We start from the raw sequence: 14,811 nt of genomic DNA, 5'->3' as shown, positions 1-14,811 counted from the left end.
CAGTTTACAAGCGTCGAAATATTACGAATTATTCGATTCACGTGACTCTGTGTAGATTTGCGAATCGAGAAAGATTATGCGCGGAAATGGCGCAAACGTTAATCACGAAGTATCACAGACAGATATCAAAGAATGATAATTGCTCGGCTCATAGTTGATGGTAACGAGCTTCCGCTCGAAAACCACGCGAGCACACCATTTCCAGGCACATCCCGGTGTTTTCGAAAGAACGGAATCGTCGGTTAATTAACCTGTCAGGATGCAAACCCGACGACGCTCTCGAGTGCGTTCGTTTCGCCGGGAATTATTATGGCCCGTGTCACAGTTGGAGTGAGAATCTTAAATCGACTCGTTTCCTTCACCGAAATCGAAATCGCGATCATCTTGAAAATCGTTATCCACGAAATACGTCGTCAAAATTGGCGTCTCGAAACGCCCGATTAAATTAAATCCCGGACCATGGAAGAAGGCAAACTTCGTTATCGGAATGTTTTATTTACGTTACGGCGTCGTGACGTCGAAATGAAATTTAAACACACCCGGGGATCTCAATCGTCGAATATCTCGCTTGATTACCGTTTCAGGAAAGAAACTCAAAAAAAAAAAAAAAAAAGAAGACGAGAATTTAACAAGTATCGTAGTTTAAATATTACGTTTCCCTATGGATGAAAAGTTTGATGTGAACTAGGAAACGAAACGTAAGGAAATAATGTTAAAACAAACGGAACTCTGGAATATTTCACGATCGATTGGAGAGTGTTTGAAAACAAAATTGAAATTCGATGAAAAATTCCAATATTTAGTTTCAGCACGAAGCATTCGGCGAAAATAAATACGAATAAAAAAAGGAAAGTGGAATAAAACAAGATCAAACACATTTGTGAAACTTTTGTTTCACAGTAATTTTTTTAATTTGCACGTTAAAACACTAATGGAACAATTAATCGGTCGTGCTAGCGGTAAAGAGATTTGGCCCGCAATAAACGTAGCTAATTGAGTTTCTAGTTTTCCGTACTCGAACTTGTCTATTTCGTTATAACGACGTAATTACAGTGACTCATACTTATATCGGATGCATTTATACCACGCAATTTTCATATTAGCCTACGCTTTACCGGCGTAATCCTATTATCGAGCAACTACAACTCCCGTACTTGCTACTGTATGTTATTCCTACGCGCTCGTCCCTCGGAATATCGCATTACATCGCTGGAATCGACTAGGTCGCGAGCTTTGCGCTTCATACGTTGCGTAAATAACATTTCTATACAATGCGAAAAAGGAAGTAGTTTCGCTGTTACCGTTAAAAAGCATTAGAGGATATATTGGTTCCATTAAAGTAGAACACGGTTTAGGACTTTTCAAGTGATGTACCAAACATCTCGTGGATCTGATTATGAATTTCATAGAAATAGATTGGTGATATTTTAAAGCATAAAGATAATTGAAACGAAAAAAATAAGAACCTTATTTTATGTAAAGTGAACATCTCACACTACGCATAACCTTATTTCTATGTAAGATGTCAACGAAGTGTATACACAATACAGAAAAAGTTTCAAAAATAATATAAAACAAATATATATATATATATAGAGAGAGAGAGAGAGAGAGAGATAATTACCTTTTCCGTTTCATGGTAGACGAAGGAAAATTGTTCACTTGTCACATCACAAATTACACACATTTGTAGGGAGACTTTTATTCAAACCAACATGGCGATCTTATGTTTTCGCGCGAGAAATTAAGAACAATTTGAATTCCTTCCTAGAAAGCCAATGATTGGTGGAAAAGTGTCCGCTGGCGCTACCGTACGGTAAAATATAGTACTAAGTGCGCGAATTGTACGTGTTAGAATCTGCGATATTTTAATATTAAATTTCGTCATTAAATAAAAAAAAAAAAGTATTTTTCCTGCTTTTATGATGTTTGTTTACGCCAGAAAAATATACGGGGTAAGTTTTTCATATAAATTAACGCCTTAGCTTTAATTTTGTCATATTAATTTGTATTTGAAATACGCATTTCGAACAACTGCCTATTCTATCGTCTCCCATCAATTTGAAATAAAATAGAAATGATAGATGATAAATACATGATACAGTAGTGTTTATACAATGGGCATTTACAGGTATTTAACGAATAAGATAGTGATATGTAACGATCGACCATTATTTGCTGAAATTTTGTCACTTTTATTGCCATGCGCGTTATATTCGTAATGGCTAACGGTCATATTGAACAAACTGTACAAAAATTCAAATATTTTACATACACAAAGACCTTTTTTCATTTCTTGTTCTATTCCATTTTTTTTTTTTTTTTTTTTTTTAATAAATTGATCGATATAAAAAGATATGAAAGCTTGATCTAAAACTAAGAACAATATTTTTTATATTTATCATGAAGTGTAAAAGAAAATACAGGAATTGTTTTTAAAAATACACTTTATGAATATTTACAAGTTCACATTTTTTCATTTTAAAATAGAAATGACAATTCATTATTTCATGATTTACTGAGTAATTTAACAATGGGAAGATTGAATTTCATATAAAGAAATTGATTGTATATTTTAATAATTCAGTTTGCGTAACATTTTATCAGTAATTAATTATAATTACACCTTGAACAACGTTCTTTAAAAACAAAAACAAAAATAAGCAAGTTTTATTAAAACACATTCTTTCATGATTTCAATTGAACAATTTCACGTGTACAACGTTAAAATTTTATAAAGCTTCGTATAATATAATTTGTTACGCAAACTTCATAAATAATGTACATATATGTATATTCTGAAGGAAAAACAACTGCCATGCTGATTGAAATACATTACGTTATACAATACCATCTTATTTACTAATTGTGGTATTAAACTGACGTTAAATCTACTGTATATATCTAATAAAATGTACAACCTATAGAAGGTAAATTTTAATAAAAACCATGTATCTTAAGATTCGTACATACTAAGATTCGGATAAAATATCCTCCAAAGTTTTATCGTCATGGAGTGGTGAGTGTCCTAATGTAGGATCGCTCTCTAGAAATTCTCGAAGCTCAGATTCTAAATCTGGTACCGCAGAAGTCTCTGAAGTGCTCAATAAAGACGGGGGAGTCTGATTATGCGTCATACCAATCTGTATCTGAATAGGTGGTTGATTCGTATTCACGATATTAATTGGTTGATTTTGTTGATTGGTTGGACTGAGTAAATTAGTATTCTGAATCGGTGACGGAGCTGATAACAGATTCGACGGGACTTGATTGTTACTAGTTTGCGATAAGAGATTGTTTTCCGCAACGATGGTTGGATTATGCGTGATCGGTTCTACTTCCATGGGTTCTGGTCCACCAAGAGGTGCTATGCCCATAGCTCTTCGCAAGCCATCTACGGGAGCGATAGCTGAGGGAGGAAGTTTCTTCGCTATTTCCGTTAAATTGTCTGTGATTTTGTCGGCTATCATTACTTCCGCCTCCGATGCTTTAGTAACATTTGACAAATGAGCGGGCGGTGGAGCCGAGAGTCGTTCGTGTTGCACCTGTTTTAAACGACCTAACATCTGGGACGTATCGTCCAATCGATTCTGTAAAGTTGTACGCTCCTCGTTCAGCTTCAATTCCTCCTCTACAAAAAATAAAATAAAATTACAGATGTTATTACGAGTAAGTATCCATTTAGTACTAAGTAAGTTATTATAGATACTTCAATTTTTTCTAAAGTATAATTACCCATATTCTCCAAAAAATTAACATCAATTCCTAATTCTGACAACGTCTTCAGTTGGTCGATATCAACTTTAACATTGTCTAAAGCTGGAATATTACGATTAACATCTTGCATAGGCTTCTCTAATAAATGCTTTATCTTTTCTTCTTCCTCTTTGAGTCTTCGCTTTTCCTCAAGGAACTTCTTAGTCTTTCTGTGATCTCCTCCTGTCAGGATATCCAACAGATCGTCGACCATAGTTAACGTATAATCACAGTCTTTAGCAAAGTCTAATATGGATTCTGCATATTGTACAGCAGTCTCATCGCCATATGTCTGATACACCAAGTCTGTTTCCTCCTTTGTCAGATTAGCGAACGTGGAATCGTAACTTGGAGCATAAGAACCAAACGCACCGTAATATAAAGGTTTAACTGGTTTAGACATATTTCTCCTATCTTCTCGGAATCCTGCTAACGCTCCTGTACCATGATTCAATTTACCTATAAGCTGCACTAATGACACCGGTCTTTGATTAGTTCCTGGAATCACGCCGTCTCCCGGCACTATGATCTGTAAACTAGTAGTTCCGTCTTTCTTTTGTCTAAGGAAACCCATCTTGGAATTCAACCTTTTCAACGTTAACTTGTCCGATGCTACTTTCGCGGCTCCTCGGGCTTGTTTTAAGATTTCCTCCGGTGTCATATCATCCGGAATGGCTTCAAATTTACCTAAATTTGCTAATCTCATTTTCCTTTGGTTCTCTTTTCGAAGTTCTTCTGCCTCTTCGTTACGTTCCTCCTGTTCTCGTTCTCGTTCGATTTGCTCCTCTGTTACGGGAACGTCTGGATTATTAGGATCTTCTGTGCCCAATTCAAACCCAAGCTCCTCTTTTGAGATATCCTGCATGTAAGTTAGTACAGGTCTTAATTGACGAAGTTTTTCAGGTGTAACCATTTTTAGGCCAACATGCAATAATTTCTTTGCTGCCTTGTAATAAATTGTATCTGGGTGATTATAAGTAGTAGCGTTATCACACATTAGTTTAAAATCATCTACGAATTCGTTTAAGTTTTGATAACTATTATCGTCTATTTTCTGCTTTATAGTACTGAAATCCATAGGATTAGTAATGATCTGAGAGTATCCAGGTGCAATACTATCTGTGACTGGCCAGGCAAAAAATTGCTGCGGATCACGTTTCTCCATTGACCTAAGAAGATGTTCCAATAGTCGTTGAAGAGATGTACGTTCAGCAATTTTCCTAAGTACACAAGTTCTAGGTTCACGATGTGGAGAAAGAGAGTTAATTTGGGTAGTAACACCAACTCGGTGTTCCCCACTAGACGGTGGCCTTGGAGGTAACAATTGATGATTAGGAATCTTTTTAGGGATTTCTGCTAAACTTTCATCGGCATCTCCCACAGATTCTTGACTGGATTCCTCTCTTCTCCTCTTTTTATCTTTGTGGTGATGCTTGTGTCTTTTATCCTTCTTTTTCTTTTTCTTTTTGAGCTTTTTATGCCCTACGTATCTATCATATTCAGATTCTTGTGTTACAGGACAGTTGAGACCCAACTGTTGTTGGTAGACACCCAAATGTTGGGACAACATTGTTGTTTGGCTAGGGGATTCGTTCCCGTATTCAGGTGTCCCACTGCTACCCCCAACCTTCAAAATTAACTTCAAGGTACGGGGTTTATCCGTGCTTGTATACTGCCCTTCTGTTAAAAAAGAAAGGGCAAATTATTTGCAAGAAATTAAGATTACATGTGTATATATATATATATATATATATATATATACTAAATATGTATGAAGACATCAAAGCATTAAGCTATACATAATAACTAGTGCATGCAACAAAGATGTCTTGCAGAAAATCATACAGAAGTGCAGAATAACAGCGTAATAGTGTTGTAATGTAAAAATATGGTGCTAAATATTACATTAAATAATCTTGCAGGGTTATGAAAAAATAAGTATAATTTTGAATTAATAAAAATCTACAGGATATTAACAGAAAGGTAGAAGGAGATGTTGATAATAATGATAATAAAGATGATTTTATAACAGGACAGTGACCTTGTTTTCACATTCAACAAACTGGAAGCGAGATGGAAGTAGCTCGACTTAAATTAAATAAACCTTGATAGAGAAGTATGCAATAAAATAATTACTGTTGTATGAACCAACTGAATCTGCAGGAATAATCAAGGAAGGAACAACTTTTGAAATTGAAAATACCCCGTAACGAGGTAAAGCAAAAGCACATGGCCTTTCTGATGCCATAATACATAACAGCCAGGGAACTAAGTGATTGAAGTGCAACAGATATCCCATGTATCCTAGGTGAATACCCACAAAATATTTATAGCAAAAATTGTAACAAATTTGTCTCATCACAGATCTTGTTGCACTTCAACTAATTTTAATAGACAAAAAAAGAACTAAAAGGGTTTGGGACATCTGAGTAATTTTGGAAGCACAGCTAGTTTCTGTCGTGCAACCAGTCCATGTCTGTTGTTACACGTCACTTACTTCCACGTCGCACCTGTTGCTGTGGAACCTTCGTTTATACTTTTGAATCCACCTTACTTCTACTCCAACCTCACTCTCAGTTTGTCCGTGGTGAAAACGTAGTCAACATTCCTGTGCATCATTAAACTATGAGTACAAAAAGGATTCCAATGAAAATGTTCAAGAATTTCAACCAATTAAGGTCCTCGTACTGTGTCAATCTCCATACCTTGAGCACATTTGTATTTATGGATGATCTTTTCATTTGAATCCTCAGGTAATCGACACAAATGTCAACACTATAGAATTACATTCAGTGATATGTTCCAATAATATAAGAATTTGCAAGTGATAACAAATAGAGAAACATTAAAAATGAGAAAAAACGAAATATTTAAGAAATTAAAAATACTCGTTGCTACGATCTACAATGTGTCGAAAAAGAAAGCTTCAAAATACTGTATAAAACGAAAACACCTGATAACGTGGCAACAAACTGTCGACGCGAGTATGATTCGATTAACAAATGTAAAAACAAATATTGCAGGAACGATAATCGAAGCGCTTTTGCAATTCGACGCACGTTTCATATTTTGCTAGGAACACAGTGTACGGCATTTTGTACTGTTCAAAACGCGGAACATAATAATGCGGCGACCTATGATGCCATTGATGATGTTAAGGAATAATTAAAAGTGATCAGAAACGATAAAAACGATCGAGATACACTGGATTTAGTCCTAATCCTCACCTTCGTGCCTTTCGCGCTTGTGCTTTTTATGCTTCTTCGAGCCCATGGTTTGCACGTTGGCTCACAGCCTGATAGAATATTCTAACGATAAATAGTAAACACTACGTCGTGAACCAGTACGGAACGCGGTTTGTGAGAGTACCGCGCTCCGTTACATGCATAAGCAACACGGCGGCAGCCATTGAAGACGTCACAGAACTCCAAGCCCTACCAAGCCGTTATGGTGGATGCATGTCTTTCGTTCCCCAGTCCAACGTTTATTCGTCAGCTGCCCTGTCATGGCAACGCGTCGTTCGAAGAAGCGCGTATTACGAATGCGGTCGAATATAAATTTATCATTTTCCATTTATATTAAAACATTGAAAACTTGAAAACTTGATTTCATACTTTTCAAGATACTCTCTTTGTAACGCTCAGCAGATATCAAATTTTTTTTCTATATCAACAAATTAATTACGAAAAATTTAAACAACGTACCTGAACATTTTGAAATATGTAGAGTGAAAAATTATAAAATATATTTATAGCTTTAGATTTAAACTAACATTAATTTACACTTAATTTCTAATTTTATTGTATTTAACTAACCTCTATCCTGTTTCGAAATACATAAATAAATATCAAAAAATTCCGCCATAATATTTTCGACTGCATCTAATTAAAAAGAAAAAGCACCCGATATCGAATCGATAAGAAGATGATTTTCTTCGTTAATTCTATGCAACTGAGAAAGTAATGAAACCTAATGGAACAAGAAAAGCTCAATCGCTTTATAGTAAATCGAATTTTACGAGCAAATACTATGGCATTCTCAATAATTACACTAACAAAATCAAAAGTTCTATAGATAGAAAATTATTTCTCCCGGAACAGGATTCCATGACATCCGTAACATCTACATACACACACGATCCAGGGAAACATTGTGTATGGAGCTTTAAAGGCGAAAGGCGCTTCCTAACCTACAAAAGACGCTTGAAGTAGTAGCACTTACCGTACACCGAGGAACGAGACACTCGACCGTATTCACAGGCACGCTTTACCGTACAAGATTGCCCCACTAAATGAGCATACACTATGGCGAATTTTTATTGAAATATCCAGAAACTTACCGCGGCGTCGACGAACCCAGCCGCGATGCAATTAAAGGGGCAAACGATCAGCTGTTTCGGTAAAACGTCGAGCGGAACAGAGAGAGAAAGAGAAATGTGTTTTCTCGGTGGCTCCGAAAAAAAAAAATTCACACACAACAGCACAGATGTGTCGTCTTCCCCTGCGATACACTGTATCTCGAACGTTAAGGAGCATCGACCAGCCAATTCCTGTTTGTGCCTCCCTTCGAATCTCTTGTATTCGTTCAGAATATGCCGCACAGAAGCTCGCCGACCTTAAGTGAACAAGGACCGGAAAATTCCCGACGTTTCACTGACCTCTGATTCCTTTCAGCATCTTTATTTTACTTTTTATTATCGCCAAACATGTACATTGTCCTTGATTTTAACATTTTTCGCTATTTGAGTTAAGGATGCAATGGACATTTGGATATTCAATTAATGCATTCAAACCGAATAATCGATAAACTATCTGCGGCACTCGAATCTGCTGCGCTTTTGAAAATATGTCGCAAACGGGGCACTTATATATGTACACACATATATATATATCTATATCTATATGTAAGTGTAGATTGTCGAGTCGAACAAAAGCAACGATAGTGACAATGGATTTGCATTATCAATGGAACGCGAAAATACGCGAAAGCCGGGGACTTCACGGATTCTAACTTAAGCTTTAGCTTCTGCATTAAAGTAGCGCACTTTGCCGATCTCCATGCATTTGAAATGCTGATGCGATTTTTCTTTCGATTAAAATAGCTTACGGACGTACGATGCCGGATCCTAGGTTTGTTAATATCCAACTACTTTAAGATTTACGAGCTCCTTATATTTTGCAGCGTCGAATTTAAAGTCGTAAATGGTGACCTCTTTACAGAGGAAGATATTTGTGCGAAAAATAAAATACATCGTGACGTGCACATCGAAACACAGTCCACCTTCAGTTACACTTTTATTTCTCTCTGTGTTAGTCCTTATAAAGAAGAGACGCTTCTTGAATATCGGTCGTTGGATAGTTTTTCTATTAATGCAAAATAGCTTTTACTTGCCGTTGATAGTAGAACAAATTTTCAAGACTCTCAATCAAATGTTCGTGATATGCACAACCTTTGAAATCTACACGCCCTTCAACGTCATGTTGATCTTTCAAGGGCCGTATATCACTAGCAACATTCACGGTATCGTCTCGTTTAAATGCCGCTAAATTGAGATAACATTTCAATGGGTAATTAAATTGTACGATACAAAGAAAGACCAAATTACGTCCGATAAGAATTCAGCAATTTAGAATAAACAACATGTTGTAATTTACGATGTTGAACGAAACGATAAGTATACAAAACATAATGCGCGTGTTAGATAGATAGATAGCAACTTCCACTTTCATAGTTTGGCTTTATTTTGCAAATTAAGATTGTCTGCCTGTGTATCGCTAACCCTTTGGGAAGGACTCGAGATGCAAAGCAGTACGCGCAGTGGAATTTTCCCGAAGGAGAGGTTTCCGTTTCCTGCTGCCACCTAGAACAGGATACAGGCAACCGATGAAGTTGTGTGATTACTCACCGTATTGTGGATGAAAATGTAGCAATTCGGTTACAGTTGTGTTATCACCGTGGCATAACAGCGTGACTCTGAAATACAGGATACTCATGCCTGCATACAATGTATAATGCATTCACGTGATCCATGGCAGCGTATATATGAATATATGTATGTACCTTTGAATAATCAGATATAAATTTTGCTCTTTGCAGAATTTATGCGTGACGATCATTTTTTCGATCATCGATCGATTCTGAGTATTAACACAGTCGATAATCACTTTAATATCGGCCAGATAAAAATCCAATTGGTAATTACTCGTTTAAACATTCGGAGGCGCACTTAAAGAGATTCCATGATAATCAATACTCACGCGCCAAAGTCCTTTTCGGTTTTTCTGCGGCGAAACCATGGCTGCATATCCATTTGAATTGTAAATACGTATCTGTATGTATAAAGGCCGGAAATGAAAGTGGCTCATTTTCGTTAGGGACATTGACCACGAGTATCGAAATTCGAGAAGTTCTCTTTGGGATCTTCTTTGTCAAAGCGCGAAATTGGCAAAGGAGGATGGCATATCGTGATGTAGTTACGGTCCTGGAAAAAGCCGGTGCGGATGCACGCATACACGTGGCCACGCTCATGTATCGTCCGTAGCAATAACTCGACGATTTATCGTCGCGCACGCTTTGTCAAAAGTTTCGAGTATGTGGCAATTGGTAGGACAAACTGTATCGCAGTTGCAGCTGTATGTCGGAGATTAATAATTTCGTTCTGAATTGATTATGATTAAATTAATTGAATTCCGGTAATTTGCTGGAGTGATATAATTCTGGAGAAGGAAGATTTTGGATCGTAGCCAAGAAACACAGGATAACATTCGACTTTCCTCTACTTTTATCACGCTTAAACCATCTCAGAACGATCTTACGACTCTTTTTTATAATAACGAAGGTCGTATAACCTTATCGTTTATACTCTGCTTTTTATCTTATCCAAACGTGATCTTTCGAATTGCTCTTTAACAAATACTACTAATTACCGCTCCACATATTGATTCGGAGTAGTCATATACTTTACTCCGAACTATAGTTTGGTGTGAAAGTTCTGTCTCAAAATTTGGATTATATATTTACAACTTTATTTATTAACACGACAAGTACTTCTCAGTACAAGAAACTAACATGTTAATATCTTTCAGGTTTTCAGTGTCCTGGCAACGTAACGCTCCTCCTACTATCGTTCGATGAAGGCCAATGGTGGACTAAAGAGGGTAGTTTCGCTATTGGTACGATCCTGGGGAAAGCCGGTTGCATGCACGCACACGTGGGTGCTCTGGTTGCGGCGCTCGACAGTCGGCAAAAGCGTTCTATCGAGGGGCCCCCTGGCGTATACGCGTGCACACACGCGTGAGTATCTTACACATATAAAACAGGCGATCAGACTGAAGTCACGAGTAGAGTCCTTGTGTCAGCGCAGCAGGCACAGACGGTATCCTAAACGGAGTGCGGTCGTTGCTCACGAAGAAGCGGAAGAAAGACAGAAATAAGGATACATATAGAGACGTGCCCTAACACGCGGGTCTGTGGAGAGTAGTATACCCTTCCGTTAGCGAGTTTACGGACGACCAGACGCGGCGTTATCGCATACAACACGCGTTGCACGCTCGTCCGGGATTCAGCAGCGAGCGGCTCGACAAAACGTGCGAGACACGAGACGCGAGGCGCGGCTGTGGCGTGCACACATCCGTAGGCGTGATAAAGACATTCGATAGAGAACACACGAACGCACGCTCTCGTTTCTGTAATTTCTGTTTCTTTCCCACCTACGATCAGTTGTAGTTGCTACGTTCTCCCTCCCTTTCGTACTCGCTCTTTTATTGTCCCTCTTGCACGCTCTGTGTCTGGTCGTCTGTCTGTTTCTCGTGGTGTTGTCAGTGGCACACAGTCACAGCACGGCTACCAGAAGCCTGTAACACCGCACCGGCGAATGGAGAACGCGTTCACCAATCATCGTAAACGAAAGTGCGGGTGTTTCGTCGTTAACCAGCATCCCCGGCTAACTTATTGCGCGGTTCGCGTTAATCGAGAATAAACGGTGTGCGCATCGAGCAACCGGAGGTGAAGAGATTGTTTGGTGTTGTTTTGGTGGTGGTGTTCGTCGAGGATAACGAAGAATGGATCGTTTCCGAGTTACACCGGCCAATAATACGTCGCAATACGCGCCGCATCAACAACCATCGCTGGACTATGGTAAGTGCTTGTTTTTATTCAGTTTTTTGCTCCACACGTGTGATCAAAAGGTTAAACGTACAAGCGAACGCGAGAGAGTTGCTTCATTTACGATTATGCTCGGATATGCATGTCGCGTTATACGAGAGAAATTTTGCAAGCGATAATCCAGCTACCTGTTCAAAACATACACACACACGCACACGCATGCGCGCGCATACATAATACCCCATAATTTACATATCCTGGAGCAATCGACTAAGGTTTCCCTGAGTAGTTTTCACCAATCTCACACGATTGTGCTGAGTCGTTAACGTAACTATAAATTTGCGCAGAAGCCCGAATATTTTCTATTTTAACGGCGTTAGAAATATATCCGTTAAAACGCTGAGCAGAGTTCCACTCTGCAATGGTTTTCGCGTCAAGGTCGATCGATCTTCTCGGAGGCCCACCACCAGCAAGCACCGCGATAAATTTCTGAAATGAAACGATTAATCAAAAAAATTAGTCCCTCCGTATTTTTCATCCAAATTTCTGTCAGACAATGTCAATACCGTTATTTGCGAATTTAATTCCTTCGCTATTGATTAGATTTTTTATCTATCGTTCGAGTCATCCCCAAGATCGAAAGACCGGTATCTTTCCACTTCTTTTCTTAGCAAGAACGACGATAGTTTCTATTCGATATAAATAATTCCTCTTACATTTGGATAATTATTCCTCGAAGATATTCAACTTGAAAGAATCGAACACTGGCTTCGAAACGAATATGGAAGACGCGTGAAACTTGGCGCCTACACATTATCATCTGTATTAATTTAGAAGATGGTTAAACAAGTTTAAGATGACCGACGGCTATCGACGCGACGGCTATAACCGTTACGCGTCCACGCAACGCAACACCATGTCGGTTCGGAGAAACCAGTCCATTCCAACGTTGGATATCGTCGTGCTACGCATACCACGCTATCGTGACTCCACCAGGCGCCTGGATACACTGACGGCATCGCGTTACCGATTTCCAGACGTTTTCGCGCTGACTAAGCGACCTTCGCGGTTTCGTTTCGTTTACCGATCGGTTGATCTACCTGCTGTTGACTTTTTCCGGCTTATTTTGCAAAATTACGATTCGTCGCGTGTCCTTTAACCATCGATCGGTTAGCCGCTTGATAATTCTACGCGACTGTGTTTCGTAAGTCAGTGTTTCATTGGAGAACGATTGGTATTTCAACGAGAAGAGATCCTAACTCTGGACCTTGGCGTTTTACGTATACGCGTGGCTCGTCTATTTTCGTTCGGACGTTTTCCAAAGGCGTGGTCGTCTCCGAATAGTCAATATCCACGATCGCGGTGGTTTGCATAAGAAATTGGACGTTTGATGAAATCAGGAAATTATTACGTATCACGGAGCTAGAAGAGGGATGCTTCTTTGTGGCGTGCCTATACTTAATTCGATGCAGCCGCACAATCGGTTCCCTAGGGATCTGATAATTCGTGGATAATTAGCTACGTTTATGTTTTCTTTCGTGGATGAAACGATGAAAAAGTAAGAGACAACTGAGGGGAAGTAAGGTGGTGAACTGTAGAGCAACGACAGACGTATAAAGAAACGCTTATTCACGTTTTCGCCATTGTCGAGATATCCAGAATGGCGACTCCAAAAATAAAATATCGATGTAACGCCGCAATTGTCAAGGTCGACCACCTTGGTCTTCTACCCAAACCACCGAGATCTGATTATCGAGTGTCAGTGTTTCTCAATAACGTTAGATCGGCGATAGAAAGAAGCCTCAACGAGGAGCGTTATATAAATGATCGCTTCGATTTCGAATCACCGGCGGAACTTAACCGTTCGTTTCGTGTCACCGCTGTCGCGAATTCGTCTCTTCAGACAAATTATCGTTGCGTAATCCTCGCGAACTGTACTTTGGTAACGAGAGGAGTTGCGGAGTTATTAATCCCGTTCCCTGTGACTCTGGCTCCTCGAGATAATTAAACGTATCTACCGATAAGTAACGCTTACCAACTTTCCGACAAGTTTCGCGAACCTGCAATTATTATCAAATACAAGTCGACTCTACGATCTCCAAATGCATTACCTACCAATTATCTCCGTCATTAAGTCGTCTTTATTGCCGCTTTCTTTCGCCTATCGCTTCCACTGTACTTTATTCTCCATGCTACCCCGAAACATTATCTTCATCTCTTTGATTATGAGATGACCATGAACGACACGCGAAAGGGTCTCTTTCTCTCTTTTAGTTACCATTGAACAGTAGTGGCTCGCATGAGAACCACTCGTAGTCTCTCTAGCTGTTCGATGGCTGAAGTTCGTCGACGAGAAACCCAACTGTTTAGGGCGGGGTAAAAGGGGCAGCTGCATCCCTGCTACAAAAGCCGAGGCAACGAGGGGTCGATAATCACGCAACCCCACTCTACACGTTGTATTTCGCTGCACGGTTGTCTGCGATTCATGCACGAACTGGACTTGTGCACCTACCTTTCGTCTCTCTCGATCTACCGATCCCTCTTTCGCGTTCCCTCTTTTGCTTCATCCCTTTCGCTCTATCATGTGTCCCGTTTGTCTATGAACGACACGCGTTAGACGTTGAGGAAAACTACGTGGATATCTAACGTGTGACGAACGCCGTGTAATGAACTTGTTCGCGCGTTATTGCTTGTTAAGACTTAATCGTAAATCGTGGTGAACATGGTTCTTGTTCGCGGATATAGCGACTTTAATTAGCCAGAAAAATAACATCGTGCCTAATTATATAAATGAAACACGCTTATTATCTTGGTAGAGCGAGTTGTTTCGAAGAGAAAGAAAGTTTGAATCGTGAAATATCGACGAGTAGTAGTGTCAGAGTACGTGTTGCCGTTGGATTTCACTCCGAGGTCACGTGTCCCGTGAACGTACACGTGATGGGCAACATCATA

General features: G+C 39.1%; 2 protein-coding genes across 8 annotated transcripts in view; one reads left to right on the top strand and one right to left on the bottom strand.

Moving 5' to 3' along the window:
• Positions 1-2,429: 2,429 nt before the first annotated feature.
• Brd7-9 (Bromodomain containing 7/9) lies at positions 2,430-8,511 on the bottom strand. Of its 4 annotated transcripts, XM_072012514.1 has the most exons (4): positions 6,984-7,419; positions 6,254-6,364; positions 3,736-5,436; positions 2,430-3,631 (listed from the first exon to the last, which is right to left on the bottom strand). In XM_072012514.1, exons 3-4 carry the CDS (start codon positions 5,324-5,326, stop codon positions 2,973-2,975), a joined length of 2,250 nt encoding a protein of 749 aa, XP_071868615.1. In that variant the 5' UTR covers positions 5,327-5,436; positions 6,254-6,364; positions 6,984-7,419; the 3' UTR covers positions 2,430-2,972. The 4 variants fall into 4 exon arrangements, with proteins under 4 accessions (XP_071868615.1, XP_071868617.1, XP_071868618.1 ...); XM_072012516.1 differs by lacking the exons at positions 6,254-6,364; positions 6,984-7,419 and adding an exon at positions 8,096-8,511; XM_072012517.1 differs by lacking the exons at positions 6,254-6,364; positions 6,984-7,419 and adding an exon at positions 7,978-8,095.
• A 2,565-nt stretch (positions 8,512-11,076) lies between these two features.
• Positions 11,077-14,811, top strand: part of Kcc (solute carrier family 12 member kcc) — a 100,549-nt gene continuing 96,814 nt past the window's right edge. For 2 of the 4 annotated variants that reach the window (XM_072012496.1, XM_072012494.1), the window contains exon 1: positions 11,078-11,892. In XM_072012496.1, the coding sequence (XP_071868597.1) occupies positions 11,817-11,892 (76 nt within the window). In that variant the 5' untranslated portion in view covers positions 11,078-11,816. Of the gene's footprint in view, positions 11,893-14,811 lie in introns of all 4 variants that reach the window. The other 2 variants (XM_072012493.1, XM_072012499.1) reach the window with 2 other exon arrangements.

The sequence above is a fragment of the Bombus fervidus genome, chromosome 11 (assembly GCF_041682495.2).
Source record: "Bombus fervidus isolate BK054 chromosome 11, iyBomFerv1, whole genome shotgun sequence".
NCBI lineage: Eukaryota > Metazoa > Arthropoda > Insecta > Hymenoptera > Apidae > Bombus > Bombus fervidus.
This window is presented reverse-complemented; position numbering and strand designations above follow the sequence as displayed.